The sequence below is a fragment of the Callorhinchus milii genome, unplaced genomic scaffold (assembly GCF_018977255.1).
Source record: "Callorhinchus milii isolate IMCB2004 unplaced genomic scaffold, IMCB_Cmil_1.0 Scaffold49, whole genome shotgun sequence".
Taxonomy (NCBI): domain Eukaryota; kingdom Metazoa; phylum Chordata; class Chondrichthyes; order Chimaeriformes; family Callorhinchidae; genus Callorhinchus; species Callorhinchus milii.
The window spans coordinates 12,740-29,595 of record NW_024704790.1 but is presented as its reverse complement, the minus strand read 5'-3'; the positions used below and the strand labels follow the sequence as shown (position 1 = coordinate 29,595).

General features: G+C 51.6%; 1 protein-coding gene across 1 annotated transcript; it reads left to right on the top strand.

Annotated features, from left to right (window-relative positions):
• Positions 1-8,057: 8,057 nt before the first annotated feature.
• LOC103191509 (leucine-rich repeat and fibronectin type III domain-containing protein 1-like protein) lies at positions 8,058-13,960 on the top strand. Its single transcript, XM_007912500.2, has 2 exons — positions 8,058-8,460; positions 13,828-13,960. Exons 1-2 carry the CDS (start codon positions 8,061-8,063, stop codon positions 13,893-13,895), a joined length of 468 nt encoding a protein of 155 aa, XP_007910691.2. The 5' UTR covers positions 8,058-8,060; the 3' UTR covers positions 13,896-13,960.
• The last annotated feature ends 2,896 nt before the right edge of the window (positions 13,961-16,856 follow it).

Below are 16,856 nucleotides of genomic sequence, written 5' to 3'. Positions count from 1 at the left end.
TGTGGTTAAAGTAACTGTATGGAAAACATTGCTCACAGACTTGTCACTAAACTTGGACACAGTAGTGTGAACAACCAAAATAGACACAGAAACAAACCTGTATTAATAACAATACAATAAAGTCCTGATAACTCATCACTCCAAGGGGAAAAGGGATCAGAGACCAGTTATCAGGAGCGAGCGTGTGTATAAATACATAAATAACTGCAGCCGGGATATTGACAGCCTGATGACTTAAGTGGCAGTGACAAGTTAATAATATAATAATTATGATAATAATAATCCTTGCATTTGATACAGCGCCTTATCACGTCTTAGAGACGTCTCTTTACAGTGTATCCTGTGAAGCACTTTGAGACGTCTCTAAGACGTGATAAGGCGCTGTATCAAATGCAAGGATTATTATTATTATTATTATTTGTGTGTTTTGTTTATACTCCACACGAGTCAAAAGTGAACTTGATTTACGTACAGCAATGTCCGGCAAAAAAGCCTGAAGTGAATGAGCAATTGTATCTGTGGGGGGGATTGTTGTTGGCCGAGGGGAGAGAGGTCCCTTCTCATTTCACAATAGCGCCATTGCAGCTTTAACATCCACCAGAGAGAACAGACAGGGAGCTTGACGGCTCCAACAATATCTCTCTCTCTCTTTCTCTCTGTGCCCCCAGGGCTGCGCTGGTGTCAGCCTGTGCTGTGAGCTCGGAGTCTCTGGCAGCGGAGGCCGGAGCCACAGTCTGACACCTGTGTTGGCTGTACACTTGAGGCGGAGGTGCTGTGCTGTGCTGTGCTGTGGTGGCCTTGATGAACACAGACAGGAAAACCTGACGAGCTTTCAGCTCACAGGAGAAGAAGCTCCCTTTTGTGCAGTCGCCATAAAAGGCCACGTTTGTCTTCATTCAGTCAACTCCATTCCTATCCTCGTGGGCAGGAGACGGAGACAGAGACAGGGACAGGGACAGGGATAGGGACAGGGAGAGCCAGTGAGGCTAACACACCATTCAGCCCACCCTCCGGCTTCCACATAACCGCCTCCATCCGCTTTCTCTGGCTTATCATAACACTCAGCCTTAAAATTATAATAATAATAATCCATACAGCGTCTCATCATGTCTTTGTGTCGTCTCAAAGCGCTTCACAGAACATACTGTTAAAGTGTAGTGACTGTGTGTTTGGTGGGCGAAACGCGGCAGCTATTTGCCCACAGCAGCGTCCCACAATCAGTCGTGGATTGAGTGACCAAATTATTATTATTTTTTAGAGGGATTATTGCCCCCAAAAAGCAACCTCCGCCAATGGTCTAGCAACCGGGTTACTGCTGGATAAGCAGAGGCACGTGCGTGTGTGCCTACGGTTTCATGCTGACCCGCCCGGGAATCGAACCCGAGTCCTCTTGCTTGCAAGGCAAGCGCTCTAACACCTGAGCTACAGGACTTCACGAGGGAGGGAACGGTGAGAATGAGCCTCTTTGAGGCTTTGCCTGCTCAAGATCCATGGACAGGTTTAACCATTTATCAATAGGTCACTTTCCGCTCCGTTTCTTATTGATCGAAGCACTCGCTCAGCGTCACACATCATTAAACATGCCACAGCTCACTTCTCAACCGCGCGCTCTCTCTCTCTCTCTCTCTCCCTCTCTCTGCCTCTTTGTTTCTCTCAGGCGATGCTGAAAGCTCCAGCCACCAGCAAGAAATGCTCACACAGGCGAACATGTTCATCAATTAGACTGGAGTTAGATCTCCGGATGGTGGGGGCAAGGCCAGGGGGAGGGGGAGGAGGACAGTTGAGATCACTGCCGGCTGTAGTGGCACGTCGGTCGCTGTGGGTAAACTGGGCACCACCTTCACCGCCAATCTTCACACTCAAGTCAAGTTACTTTGGCACAATCGTGTGGTGAGCAGCGCCTCCTGGTGGTGAGCTCAGGGGATTTCTGTTGTGAATCTCAAAACCTGTTCAAGCAACTAACATACTACATACATACAACATACATACATACATACAACATACATACATACATACATACATCAGTAACTAACCCCCTGCGAACAGTCCTCCACACACCCAACCAACATACCCCTTCCTCAGAGGCCACCCTGATATAAAAGCCACCCTTGGCTGTATTTTGAAGAGCCAGAGAGGGTGTGAGATAGGAATGACTAATGGAATAACAATAATAATCCTGGCATTTGATAAAGCTTCTGATCACGTCTTCGAGAGTCTCAAAGCGCTTCACAGAATACACTTTACAGTGTAGTGACTGTGTGTTTTGTGGGTGAAACGTAGCAGCCAATTATTATTCCAACGGCAAGTTGTTGTAATGTGATCTGGTCAGTGTTCTCTTTGTCACGACCAGAGGGAGCTGTTGCCTTGTTGTGATTCCCTGTCTGATGAAGGCAGGATGTTGGTGTTGTATTATACATATGACATCTCACCTCAGCGCGTCTTCAGACATCTCAAGGTACTTCCCAGGATTCACTGTAAAGTGTAGTGACTGTGTGTTATTTTGTAGGCGAATGTGACAGTTAGTTTGCACACAGCAATGTCCTGCAAACAGCGATGGAGTAAATGACCAATTTTATTTGGGGAATTGTCAGCCAGGACAGCGGGAAAGAGAGAGAGAGACTCCATTCTGTTTCCCCAAAAACGCTCTTTACTGTGTCTCTAAACCTGACCTGGGAGTGTGGACGCAACAACAACAACAAGATTCCATATATAGAGCGCCTTTCACGTCGGGAGGACGTCCCAAGGCGCTGTACAGTTGGGTCAGGACCCGAGCATTGGGGGGGGAAATGGTCAGGGTGAGGGGAGGGAAGGGAGGGGGTGAGGAGGGGGAAGAGAGTCGAGAGAGGAGCTGAAGGCTGAAGGTCAAAGAGAAAGGTCTTGAGACCGGCCTTGAAGGAGGAGGGAGGAAGCGGCGAAGGCACTGGGGATGGAGTTCCAGAGCCTCGGGGCTGAGAGGCTGAAGGCCACCGATGGTCGGGCGGTTGGGGCGGGGGATGTGGAGCAGACCGGAGCCAGAGGGACGGAGGGTACGGGCAGGTAAGTAGGGGGATAGTAGGTCGGAGAGGTAGGAGGGAGCGAGGCCCTGAATGGCCTTGTAGGTGAGGATGAGGATCTTGAAATCGATCCTCTGGGGATGGGGAGCCAGTGGAGGCGAGCGAGGGTGGGAGTGATGTGGTCGCGGTGTCTGGTGCGGGACAGTACACGAGCTGCAGAGTTCTGAATGACCTGCAGTGTGGAGGGAGGGCCGGGAAGGCCGACGAGGAGAGCGTTCCCATAGTCCGGCCTTGAGGTGATAAAGGTGTGGACCAGAGTTTCAGCCGCGTGAGGGGTGAGGTAGTGACATAGTCTGGCGATGATGGAAGGCGGTGCCGGTTGTGGTGCGGATATGAGGGAGAAAGGACAGCTCAGGGTCGAACAGAACCCCGAGGTTCCTGATGGCTTTGAGAGGTGGAGAGTGCGGAGCTGATGCTGTCAGCGCCTGAGGTGCGGAGGCGCTGACGTGAGCCAATCAGGAGGGCCTCAGTTTTGCGCACGTTGAGCTGAAGAAAGTTGTCTCTCGTCCAGGACTCGATGTCGGACAGACAGCTGTCAGGACATCGGGGGTCGTGGAGTTGAGGGTAGAGGAGGAAAGGTAGAGTTGGGTGTCATCCGCATACATGTGGGAGTTAACCCCATGTCTGCGGATGATGTCACCACAGGGGGAGCATATAGAGGGTGAAGAGGAGGGGACCGCGGACAGAGCCCTGAGGGACACCGCACGAGACAGTGTGGGGGGTGGAGGAAAAACTATTCGTGGAAACAAAGTGAAGACGGTGGGAGAGGTACGACCTAAACCACTCAAGGACAGGGCCTTGAAGGTTGAGGTGGGAGGACAAGCGGTGGAGGAGGATAGCGTGGTCGACCGTATCGAATGCTGCCTATAGGTCGAGGAGGTTGAGGAGGCAGAGGGAGCCCTGGTCACAGATGGTGGCATTTTTTAAGGGAATGGGAACAGAGCCAGAGGAGAGGGACAGGTTGACGATGTCTGTGATATGTGGGGCAGGAGGTGGAGCTGGGAGATAAGGAGTGGAGTGGGGATGGGGTCAAGGGAGCAGGTGGTGGGTTTCAGGGATAGGATGAGTTTGGTGACAGAGGTGGGGAAACGGGTAAAGTGTGTAGGGGAGGATGGGTAGGAGTTGGGAGGGGGGGTGGGTGGATGTTGGAGGGGAAGTGACCGCGGAGCGAATTCCCTTGATTTGGATTCAAGGAAATCCAGCATCTCCTCGCAGTGAAGGTTGGAGGAGATGACCTGCGCGGGGTGGTGGGGGAGACGGAGGAGTCGGGATGTGGTGGAGAACAGTAGCCTGGGGTTGTCCAGGATTATCCTGGAGTAGAAGGCCGACTTGGCCGAGGCTAGAGTGGAGCGGTAGATTTTGAGGAGGTCCAGCCAGATTTGTCGGTTGACCGTTAGGCCAGATTTGACCAGGTGCGTTCAGCGGCCCGCACCTGGCTCTTCAGTGAGCGGAGGTGGGTGGTGAACCAGGGGGAGGAGCGAGAGTAGGAGACAGTACGGGAGGTGATGGGGGCAAGAGTGTCGAGTGTGGAGGAGAGGGTGTTGTGGAGGAGGGTGAGAGGAGAAGAGGGGTCAGTGAGGGTTGAAGGCCAGAGGGAGAGGAGTTCAGAGGACTCCAAGGCAGCGGTTAGGGATTGTGGGGGTAACTTCTTCCAGGGGCGGTAGAAGATGGTGGTGGGTCTGGTGGAGGTGGGGAGGGGGTGGAGGTGGTGAAGGAGATGAAGTGGTGGTCGAGATGGCCTTGTCGGTAATGTGACATCCGAGACACTGAGGCCCCGGGTGATCACCAAGTCGAGTGGGTGGCCGTGACTGTGAGTGGGGAGTTGATGTGGAGGGAGAGGTTGAGCGAGGAGAGCAGGAGGAGAAGTCCGAGGAGATGGAGCAGGAGGGGTGAAGTGCAGGTTGAAGTCGCCCAGGATGATGAGGCGATCAGAGCAGAGGCAGAGAGATGTTAGGAGGTGTAGAATATCGGAGATGAAGGTGGGGGAGGTTTTAGGGGCCGGTAGAGGAGGAGGATTTTAAGTGAGAGGAAGGAAGAATAAGAGAGAATGAGATGCTCAAAAGAGGGGAAAGAGCCAACGGCGGTTGGGGCGAGGGATGTGGTGGGAGGTATAGCCGGTGGTGTGGCCTCCGTGAGGGAGAAGGTGTCGCCTGGGGTGAGCCCCTTTCGTTTAAGGCCATGATGTCAACGCTCCCATCAAGGATGAGATCGTTGATGACCAGGGCCTGTTACAGAGGGAGCGGACATTTTGTGGTCCGATGTGGAGGGAGCGGTTGACAGAAGGGTGTGTGGGGAGGGAGGGGGGGTCCAGGTTGTGAGGCAGGGGTGGGAGGGATGGGGATGAGGGAGGAGAGGTTGGCTCCCCGAGTCTGTGTCCGGGGTGGCTGGCGAGTGTGGTGGGGAATGGGGCAGTCGGTGTAGTTGCTGCTGGACAGCCAACGCCGAGTGCCGCGGTGAGCCCGGCCGGCGGAGGATTCCAGGATGGAACAGAGGGAGGGGGTTGGGGGTGGTCCAGTGGGGATAGAAGGCGAGAGGGACGGAGAGAGAGGAGGACAGAGCGGGAGAGATGCAGAGGGGGAGGATTTGGCGGTAGAGAGGAGGAAGGAGGGGTTGAGGGGGCTCGGGTCATAGCGGCAGCCATAGTACGCACGCGGGGACCGGGAGCCTCCCCTCCGGGCCCACATCCCCCCTCCCCCTCCCCCCTCCCCTCCCCGGGCTCCATCCCTCTCCACCTCCCCCTCCCCGGGCTCCACCCCCCCTCCTCCCCCCCCCCCTCCCCCCTCCCCTCCCCCTCCCCCTCCCCTTCCCTCCCCCGGGCTCCATCCCCCCCTCCCCCTCCCCCTCCCGGGCTCCATCCCCCCTCCCCCTCCCCCTCCCCGGGCTCCATCCCCTCCCCCTCCCCCTCCCCGGGCTCCATCCCCTCCCCCTCCCCGGGCTCCATCCCCCCCTCCCCCTCCCCCTCCCCGGGCTCCATCCTCCCCTCCCCTCCCCTCCCCGCGCTCCATCCCCCCTCCCCTCCCCCTCCCCGGGCTCCATCCACTCCCCTCCCGGGTTCCTCCCCTCCCCCTCCCGGGTTCCATCCCCTCCCCTCCCCGGGCTCCATCCCCTCCCTGAGGCTGGTATGGCACAGTGTAACATCCAGTGTGTCAGTGTGTGTGTGTGCACAAGTGTGTGTGAGTGTACCAGTGTGTCAGACAGTGTGTGTGTCAGTGTAAGTACGTCAGTGTGTGTGTGTGAATGAGAGTCAGTGTGTATTGGTGTGTGTCAGTCAGTCAGTGTGTGAGGGATTAAGTGCGATGGTTTGTGTGAATGTGTAAACATGTGAGTGAGTGTGTCAGTGAGTGTGTATTCTCCTCGGGGTGACGTCAGTGAGGCATAATTGCTTAGTCAGTGATGAGAATGGCTGACACAGCGCTGGTGCTAATGAGCCGTATGGAGCAGATGCACAGAGTATTTGTACAGTGTTTAGCAAATCTCCCCCAAAAACCTACCCCTGAGCCTCAGCCTATGGCCGACTGGCAAGTCAACAAGAGGCTGAGAGATAAACGGAGGAACGTGGAGCGTTGTCGCTGGGGGTGATGTGAGGGCAGGAAATGTAAGATTATAAGTGAGAGAAAGAAAGGCGAGAGAGAGAGAGAGAGAGACTGCCTTTGCTCCAGAGGGTGATCGGAATAGGGAACGGATTATTATTATCCTTCCACTTGAGACAGTGCCTTTCACACCGGAGGATATCTCAAAGTACCTGACGGGATTTTATTGCAAAGTGTAGAAACATAGAAATACAGAAAGAGGAGGAGGCCATTCAGCCCCTCGAGCCTGTTCTCTTTGATTATGGCTGATCTATACCTCAACTCCAATTACCCGCCTTTGCCCCTTATCCCTTCATACTCTGACCCCACAAACATCTAACCACCTCACATATAACATCTAATTATTATTATTATTATTATTATTATAATCTTGCTGGGTGTAATAACTGTGTATTTCGTAGACAAACTCTTACATCCATTAATGCAGGCTATCTCTCTCTCTCTCTCTCTCTCGCTCTCTCTCTCTCTCTCTCGCTCGACTGTAATGTATTTCTTTATTCTCCGAGTCTGTAATGCTGCTGATGGAGAGAAAGTGCTGACTCCAATCGAGAGCTTCTCATTGCGACTGTCACTTAGTGGCAAACCTGGACATGCACACAGCTCCCTCCTGCTCCCTCGCTCTCTCTCCCATTAACTCTCAATGATAAGGTTACGCTGGTTCAGTCACTCACACTCTCACTAAGTCATGAGGTTGTGAGTTCAGGCCCCCAGTCCAGGGACTTTGTGCTCACAGTCCAGGCACCGATGAAGTCCTGTAGCTCAGTGGTTAGAGCCCTCGCCTCGCAAGTGAGAGGACCCGGGTTTGATTAACGGACAGGTCGGGGCAAAACCTTAGGCAAGTTTCCTCACTCCAACACACACACGCGCACACACGCGCACACACGCCTCTGCAGGAACCCGCTTGTTGGTCGATTGGTGGATCACTTTCAGGCGGTAATAAGCCCTTCAAAAAATGCAATAATAATTTGGTCACTCAATGCACAACTGTGGGCCGTCGCTGCGCACATTCGGCTGCCGCGTTTCGCCCACAAAGCACACAGTCACTACACCTTACAGCGTATCCTGTGAAGCGCTTTGAGACGTCTCGATGACGTGATAAGACGCCGGGTCAGACATCAGGATTATTATTATTATTTATAGAATGGTGGAACAGGCTCAATGGGGCTGAATGGCCTCCTCCTGTTCCTATGGTTCCCTATGTGCCTATTGTGTCTTTCAGGATGATCCCATCTTCCAGTCAGAGTTTCCTGGTCCAGGACCTGGCTCCGGGCCGGGACTACGAGCTGTGTGTGTTGGCCGTTTATGATGACGGGATGACCACACTGACAGCCACACGGGCTGTGGGCTGTGTGCGCTTCACCACGGAGCAGGAGTACACCCAGTGCCACTCTGTCCACACCCAGTTCCTGGGGGCACCATGATCATCATCATCGGGGGCATCATCGTGGCCTCGGTCCTCGTCTTCATCATCATCCTTATGATCAGATACAAGGTGTACAGCAGCGGCCTGGGCGACAGCAAGGCTGTGGGCACCAACGTGTACTCACAGACCAACGGCAACGGCAGCCACAATGGGGCCCTGGACAGGTCCTGCTCCAAGCCGGAGGGGGGACCGAGTCAGGAGACCTGGGCTGAGATCACCAGAGAGGCCTTGACTGTAGTTCTGAGCACGGACAGCGACAAGGCCTCGTTCCCCTCCAGCCCCTCCTTCCCCCCGGAGACCATGACCCCCCACAAACGCAGGAGAACGAGAGTGAGTGGCGATCAGCAGGACGTCCCCCCGGCCTCGCTGAGAGAGGAGCGGGCAGAGGCTAGAGGTACGGGGGGGTGGGGAAGGGGGGGTCACTGGCGCGCTCTGTTTGCTTGTGGAGTCCTGCAGTGTACTGGTCAGACCCCTCGCCTCGCAGGCCAGAGGACACGGGTTTGATTCCCGCGCAGGTCAGGTCAGGTCAGGGCGAAACCTTAGACAAGTTTCCTACTCCCCCCACCACACACACACAGACACAGACAGACACACACACACACAGACAAACAGACACGCGGACACACACACACACAGACACACACACACACACAGGCACACACACACCTCGGTTTACCAGGGCATTAGGAACCCGGTTGTTAGTTGATTGGGGGAATCACTGTCATCCCTCAAAAAAAATATGGCCACTCAATCCACGACTGTTTGTGTGGGGACGTCGCTGAGCACAATTGGCTGCCGTGTTTCGCTCACAAAAACAGTCACTACACTTTACAGTACATTCTGTGAAGCACTTTGAGACATCAGGAAGACGTGATTAGGCGTTGTGTCAAATGCCAGGATTATTATTATTATTAATGGGTATAATAAAGACCAGTCAGTGTTCGGTGCTGTTGAAAAGCCGGGCAAATGTCACCGGAGGTTTATTGATGTGGAATTAATATATTACTTATGACCCACCTAATGTTTAAGAAAATGTTATTACATTTTTATATTACTTTGCTCATACTCTGTTTGCTCAATGTTTTCTATAAAAAAATTACAGTTTTCAGTCTGCGCTCATTCCCCCTCATTACCCCCCTCACTGCCCCCTCATTGCCCCCTCTGCCCCCTCACTATCCCCCTCACTGCCCCCTCACTATCCCCCTCACTGCCCCCTCACTATCCCCCTCACTGCCCCACTTTCCTCCCTCACTGCCCCCGCTCTCACTTCGGGAGGACATCCCAAGGAGCTGGGTATAGAGTTGAGTGTAGATCAGAGATACAGCTATCACCTGCTCAATGTAACAGGAATCATCCTCACGTTTGATACAGTGCCTCCTCATGTCATAAATCGCTTCTCAGGATCTACTGTAAAGTGTAGTGACTGTGTACTGCCACATCCCACAGACAGCGAGTACCGGGGGGTTGTCGACCAGGAAACCAGGTTGGATCTCTAACGTCTGCCTGAAGAGGGCACAGACAGAGCTTGGAGTAACATCTCATCTGACAATGGGTCTCTCTCTCCCCACCACCTGCCCCCACTCCCGAGATAGAACTGGTCATAAACTTCACAGCGGTTTGCGGCGACGTTGTTGTACACAAATTGGCTGCCGTGATCACCTACAAAAAGACCCAGTCGCTGCACTTTTCAGTCGGATCCTGTCCTCCTGATGTGAATTACATTAATCATTTTATTTTTGTTGTTTCTGTAATTGCTTAGAACTTGCAAGAGATGAAACGAGTGCTATAAAGTTTTCAAGCGCTGACCCAATTCTCCCTGGTAAACGGAAGCCAGGGTGTTGCTAAATATACGGTGGATTGTGGTGAAAATAGACTGTGCAATTTATTTCAGGAGAGGCAGGTCAGTGAGCCAGAGAGAGAGAGAGAGAGAGAAAGCTCAGCCCAACTGGCCTCTCTGCAAGTAGATTTCTCAATGTCAGCTCTGTGCCCTGAGCGATCCAGACATAATAATAGTCCTGGCATTTGATACAGCGCCTCATCACGTCTTCGAGACGTTTCAAAGCGCTTCACAGCATATACTACAAGGTGTAGTGACTGCGTATTTTGTGGGCAAAACGCGTCAGTCAATTGCGCACAGCAGCGTCACACACACTCATGGATTCAGTGACCAAATTATTATTGTTATGATAAATAATACGCTCGCTCACTGTCTCTCTCGCTCTCCCAAACCATCTCTCACCCCACCATCTCTCTCTCTCCCTGTTTCTCTCTGTCCCCTATCTCTCTCTCTCTCTCCCACTGTTTGGAGGTAAGTGGGGTCTCCTTGGAGCTGAATTGTTTTCAAGGTGACATGTTTGACAACGGAATGTGGATTTGCAGTGAATCCAGTTCCTGAGCCAAGGCACTGTTGCTGACAGACCAGCCATCTCCTGTCTCCCTCCTCCTGATCTCTCTCTCCCCTTATCTCTCTTCCCGCTCTGTTTCTCTCTTCTCCCTGATCTCTCTCTCTCTCCCTGTCTCTCTCTTTATTTCTATCTCTCCCCGATCTGCTTCTTTCTTTCTCTCTCTCTCAGATGTTCAGCATGAATTAACTACAGTCAGTAAACCCGCTGTGAGAGACGCTCACAGTTACATGCCTTGACTGGGCCACACAGCTTGGGTTTCATCAAGCGAGATTTTCTGTTTCTTTTCAAACTTCTAGTTTTCCTGCTGTCACTCGCTCCCATCGCATTTCCCTCCAACTGCTCATCGATTTTACAATCAAATAAAACACTGTGTTTCCAGTCATTTCTCACTCGTATCACATCACTCCTCGTGGAGTCCTGTAGCTCAGCAGTCGCCTCGCCTCGCAAGCCGGAGACCCTGGGTTCGATTCCCGGCAGGGTAAAACCTTAGGCAAGTTTCCTTACTCCACACACACACACACACACACACGCCTCTGATTACCAGCAGTCAGTAGGAACCCGCTTGTTAATTGATTGGTGGATCACTTTCTGGGGGTAATATTCCCTTCAAAAAATAAGTCATAATAATTTGGTCACTTAATTCATGACTGTTTGTGGGATATTGCTGTGCACAATTGGCTGCCGTGTTTCACCCACAAAATATACACTCTACAGTATATTCTGTGAAGCGCTTTGAGACAGCTTGAAGACGCGATGAGGTTCGATATCAAATGCAAGGATTATTATTATCACATGAGACATGTTCAATGTGGTGAAGGGAAGCTCTGAGGTGCATATAAATCTATCAACCTTGGTCAGCCTGGCTCAGCAGGAGGTTCCTCCTATAATCTATAGGATTCCATCCCTCCTGCCCTCCTACCCTCTACACTCCTCAGCTCCATTGCTCTAGAGGCTTGTACTCATGTATTCACAATCCATTTCACCTTCTCTCCTGCTCATGTCCACCTTTGTAGTGTCCTGTACCTGTATGAATCCCTGACATTTTTCATCATCGCCCACCTTGATGCTCAGAACATGTCCCCTCCCCCCAGAACACCATCAGCTCTGCTCCCAGCTCCATTAGCTCTCATTATAACCTCACTTGACTTACAAAATGGATCTAGGTTCCTCTGATTGAAATTCAGGGAGTGAGCGTCAGATGTGACTGTGTGATGAAGATTTTTATCTCTCCACAGCCTGAGGGAAAGTAGGCTGGGCAAAGATAAAACAGAGAGAGCCACGGCATTAAACATAGATAGCATCTCTTTCTCTCTCTCTTTCCGCATCTCAGAAAACACCACCAGAATGTTACTGAAGTAAAACTGTATTTAGCTCAGAGAGAGAGTACACACAAGGCCTTTTTTTACAGAGTCTCTATTTGTTTTTTGCCCAGCCGGGTGTCTGACACACACGGAAACCCGTCACCGTGACCGGTCGGGTGTCTGACACACACGGAAACCCGTCACCGTGACCGGCCGGGTGTCTGACACACACGGAAACCCGTCACCGTGACCGGTCGGGTGTCTGACACCCACGGAAACCCGTCACCGTGACCGGTCGGGTGTCTGACACCCACGGAAACCCGTCACCGTGACCGGTCGGGTGTCTGACACACACGGAAACCCGTCACCGTGACCGGCCGGGTGTCTGACACACACACACGGAAACCCATCACCGTGACCGGCCGGATGTCTGACACACACGGAAACCCATCACCGTGACCGGTCGGGTGTCTGACACACACACATGGAAACCCGTCACCGTGACCGGCCGGATGTCTGACACACACGGAAACCCGTCACTGTGGCTCAAGAGTCTCCAAACCCGACTGAGAATTCCCCACATCCCCCCCACACCCGGGAACCCCAGAGAGAGAGTGTCGGGATGGGATGCGCTCTCTCTCTCTCTCTCTCCCTGGAGGGACGCCCCTGATTACCTAATTCCAGAGAGTATTAGGCGCAGGTTGGGGAGAGCCAAGGCTTGGGAGGTGTGGGGGGGGAGGGGGGGTGGCCAGAGTGTGTGTTGGAGTAACTGCTGCAGTATAACCAACTAAACCCACACACAGCTTACCATTGAGAGCACTGTCTGACACGCTTTCCCACTGCTTGTCCGGCGAGGATCACCAGGATTATTCCATTTCCCCATCAGAATTTGGAGTAAATCAATGCTAAAACAGCTACAAGTGCCTGTAGTTCAGTGGTTAGAGCACTCCGCTTGCAAGCGAGAGACCTGGTTCGATTCCCAGCAGGGAGAAACCTTGGGCACGTTTCCTTACTCCACACGCCTGATAATAATCCCTAAAGAAAAAAAATAATAATTTGGTCACTCAAACCACGACTGTTTGTGGGACACTGCTGTGCGCAATTGGCTGCCGTGTTTCGCCCACAAATATACAGTCAATTCACTGTGAAGCGCTTTGAGACGTCTCGAAGATGTGATAAGGCGCTATATCAAATGCAAGGATTATTATTATTATTATTACAAGGACAAGGATAGCCACGAGATTGAAGAGGGTTTTACAGATATTATTATAAACGGGTTTATTCAGGTTTGAGCAATTCTGTGTTACCATCTCTCTCTCTCTCTCTCCTTTAATTTTTTTCATTAGCGGTTTAATGAATCGACACTTAGTGAAGTCTGCCATCTGTCTCCGCATTGTGTCCTGTCTAAACACAAGCAATTTTCTTCAATTTGGCCTTTCATTAATCTGCCTCTCACCTCTCTTGTCCTGTCTGCCTCAGGGTTATCTGTCTCTCTGACACACATTGTAACAGACACAAGCTCCGCGGGAAGCCTGATTTCTATAGGACCTCAGTGACTGATTCTCTTGGGGACGGGGGGAATGGACGGAGGGGTATTGTTAGCCAGGAAACCAAGGGAGAGAAACTGTAGTTTAGTGGTTAGAGCCCTCGCATCGCAAGTGAGAGGGCCCGGGTTCAATTCCTGGGTGGGTCAGGGCGAAACCTTAGGCAAGTTCCCTTACTCCACACACGCGCCTGTTTACTTAGCAGTAAGTAGGAATCCGCTGGTTAGTCAATTGCCATGTCACTTTTCTAGGGGTATTAATCTCTTCAAAAAATAATAATTTGGTCACTCAATCCTCGACTGTTTATGGGACGCTGCTGTGTGCAATTGGCTGTTGTGTGTCACCCAGAAAATACAGTCATTACACTTTACAATATATTCTGTGCAGCGCTTTGAGACGCCTGGAAGATGTAATAAGGCGCTGTATCAATCACGAGGATTATTAATGATTTTTATTATTAAAAACAGCGATTGTCTGATTGTCTTCTGTTCCTCCTCTGACCCACACACAGAGATCCCCAAGTCGTTTGGAACAACAGCATCAGCGCTGGATAAACAGGCATACGATCAGGACTGTTGACAAATGAGCCCTTTGCACCTTTTCACCACAGATCCCCCCACCCCCCCCCCCTCAACACCTCCCCCTCCGGCAAACCATCACTGTTCATCTGCCATCTCATCCTGGAGTGATGGACCCCTTCGATTGACTGGGAAGACCAAGGCTCTTCTGGACTTTAGCGGCTGAGATAAACCAGAACAATGATAGTGTGGACTACCCCTCATACAGACTCAGTGTCACGGCGCTGGGGAAGGATCTGCACAGACAGCACAGACCAGAACTGAAGGGGATCCCTCACTGACAGCTTCTGGTTCCTGACCCAGCCTTTGCGCTGTGGTTAGCAGCCTGGGCAGAGCGAGGGTAAGTGGCTTGTTAATTCCCTTCTGTTGTTCAGTGAGTGAGCTTGCTAGTCACACACCAGTGAGTAAGTCACGCATGCACACACACACACTCTCAAATCATCTGTTTCTCAGCTCTCTGGTACTTGGCTAAGTCTCTCTCTCTCTGCTCCTGGCTCATGAGGTTCGTGCGTTCAAGGCCCTGTACTCGCCCACCCCACCTGCAAACGAGGGGGAAGGGGGAGAGAGCTAAGGTTCGTGTGGAACACTGCTGTGAGATCGTACCGAGCAAAGCTTTGGATGTACAGCAGAGCTATAAATGGAGAGCAATGCGCTATTGACATGATGTTGAGAGCGATAAAGCTACAGAAAAAACAGGCCACAAAATGCAAACTGTGTGACTGCATTTACTCATTCCCTCCTCCCGAGCAAACCACTCAGCTCTGCGATGGCTGGCACGCCTGTCCTGTGGGATGGATCTCTGCGACACCGAGGCAAGGGATGAGGGATGGGGCAATGTGAGAGTGGGTGATGGAGATGGGCAATTTGAGTACTTGAGAGATCAGTTAGAATGAGTGGAAATCGAAGGCAGTGTTTTGAATGATATCTCGATGGGGAAGTGTCAGTGAGGACTATCAGTCACAAGGGGGACGTCACACTCTGATGACTTACTGGGCTGCACAGCTCCAGTGAAGCAGCGAATCTCACTGTCATCAGCAGTGACTTGGCAGCTCCTTACACAGAGCCCCAGCTTATGTGGGGTCCCTGTAGCTCAGTGGTTAGAGCCCTTGCCTTGCAAGTGAGAGGACCTGGGTTCAATTCCTGGGCGGGACAGGTCAGGGCGAAACCTTAGGCAAGTTCCTTACTCCCCCACCACCCCCCCACCACACACACACATACACACACACACGCCTCTGTTTATCTTGCGGTAAGTAAGAACCCGTTTATTAGTCGATCACTTTAATAATCCCTTCAAAAAAATGTGGTCATTCAATCCGCGACTGTTTGTGGGACACTGTTTTGCACAATTGGCTGCCGCATTTCGTCCACAAAATATATAGTCACTACACTCTACAGTATATTCTTAAAAGGGCTTTGAGACGCCTCGAAGACGTGATAAGGCGCTGTATCAAATGCAAGGATTATTATAATGTGGGCAACGAAAGAGAATCTCAGCTGCCCTGCCACTGGTGTGTTTTACTGACACGCTACAAATGGGGTCCTTCAGGCAAGGTCGTCAGAACCTAGCAACCAAATCTCAGGTGGGATACATTGCAAAGGTTACCCTGAGCCGCTGTTTTATCTTGCGCTGAACAGTGGAAGCAGAGGACACAACACGGCCTGCGATTGAAGGGGAGTAAATTCAGAACAAATCTGCGGAGACACTACCTCAGTAAGCGAGTAATAAATGAACGGAACAGATTCCCCTGGGAGGCAAACGGACGGTGGAAGCAGAAAGCACTGTTTGTTTCAAGAACAAATGAGGTAGATTTCTGTTAGAAAATAATACCTTGTATAGATGCAGGGTGTAGTTTGGGACCCAACATGTCAAGCGACTACCAGGATGGTGGAAGGCAAACTGGATGGATCTTGGTTTTCTTTCGCCAGCAAATTCTTACGTTCTTATGCTCACTGACACAGCCAAAGAAGAACGACAAGACTAAAATGCAGTTTGGACTAACAGCCCATTCAAAACACACCGAGTCTCAGTGCATTCAGATGTCCACATCGCTGTGGCCCACTCTGGTAGCCTGTTGAATTGGGTATTGGCATAATTAAGAGCTGCTGAGCAGGGTTAGCACATGGGCTATTTGCCCCAACGTTTGGATTTTAGCCCCCACCCAAACCCAGAGTCGCGGTTCACAAGAACAGCGAGGGACAACAAGAGCAGGTACTCTGGGGGAAGGCTGTTTCCGCTGAGACAGAGAGAGTGGGTTACGAGGCCAGTCCAGTGATTTGTAACAAGAGATAATGAGAGTTACTTTTCTTGGCTGGTCAATCAGAGACGAGAGGCATTAACCCAAACTTGTCACCGGGAGGTTTAACAGGAGATACACAGACTGCGACTGGAGTGCAGAATCCTGGCTGCTCAAACCAAGGTCACAGTATCTCAAAGGAACTGGATTATGTGTTTGAAAAGAAAGCCATTTTGAAGGATATGGAGTGGGAGTGATGGGGAGAGAGAGAGAGAGAGAGCAGGGAATGGGGGGCAGAGAGAGAGAGAGAGAGAGAGAGAGCTCCAGTGGGGGAGCGAGCACCAGCTCAGATGGTAATTTCAATAACTTTCTCCTTTTGTCCCCAGGTCTCTTGCTGTGACTGACACCTCACAGAACACTTTGCTGCTGTCACACTAAAGACTTGTGATACTTGTATTTCTGCCCAGTGGGCACCAAACCCAATGGTTGCTCAGCGTGTTTGTATGTGGAGGGTTGACAAAGCACCAGATAGACATTACGTTGTGATAATCTCACAGGAAATGTGTGAGTCAGCATGGACACACCCCCAGTCTCACATCTCCCCAACACTCTGACCCACGCCTCCCTTCTTTTCTCTCTCACACACTCTCTCTCTCTCTTTCTCTTCCTCCATTTTTTAAGCGGAAAAAAAAAACGTTGACTGAATTTTTTGTATTTGGAAATAAGGG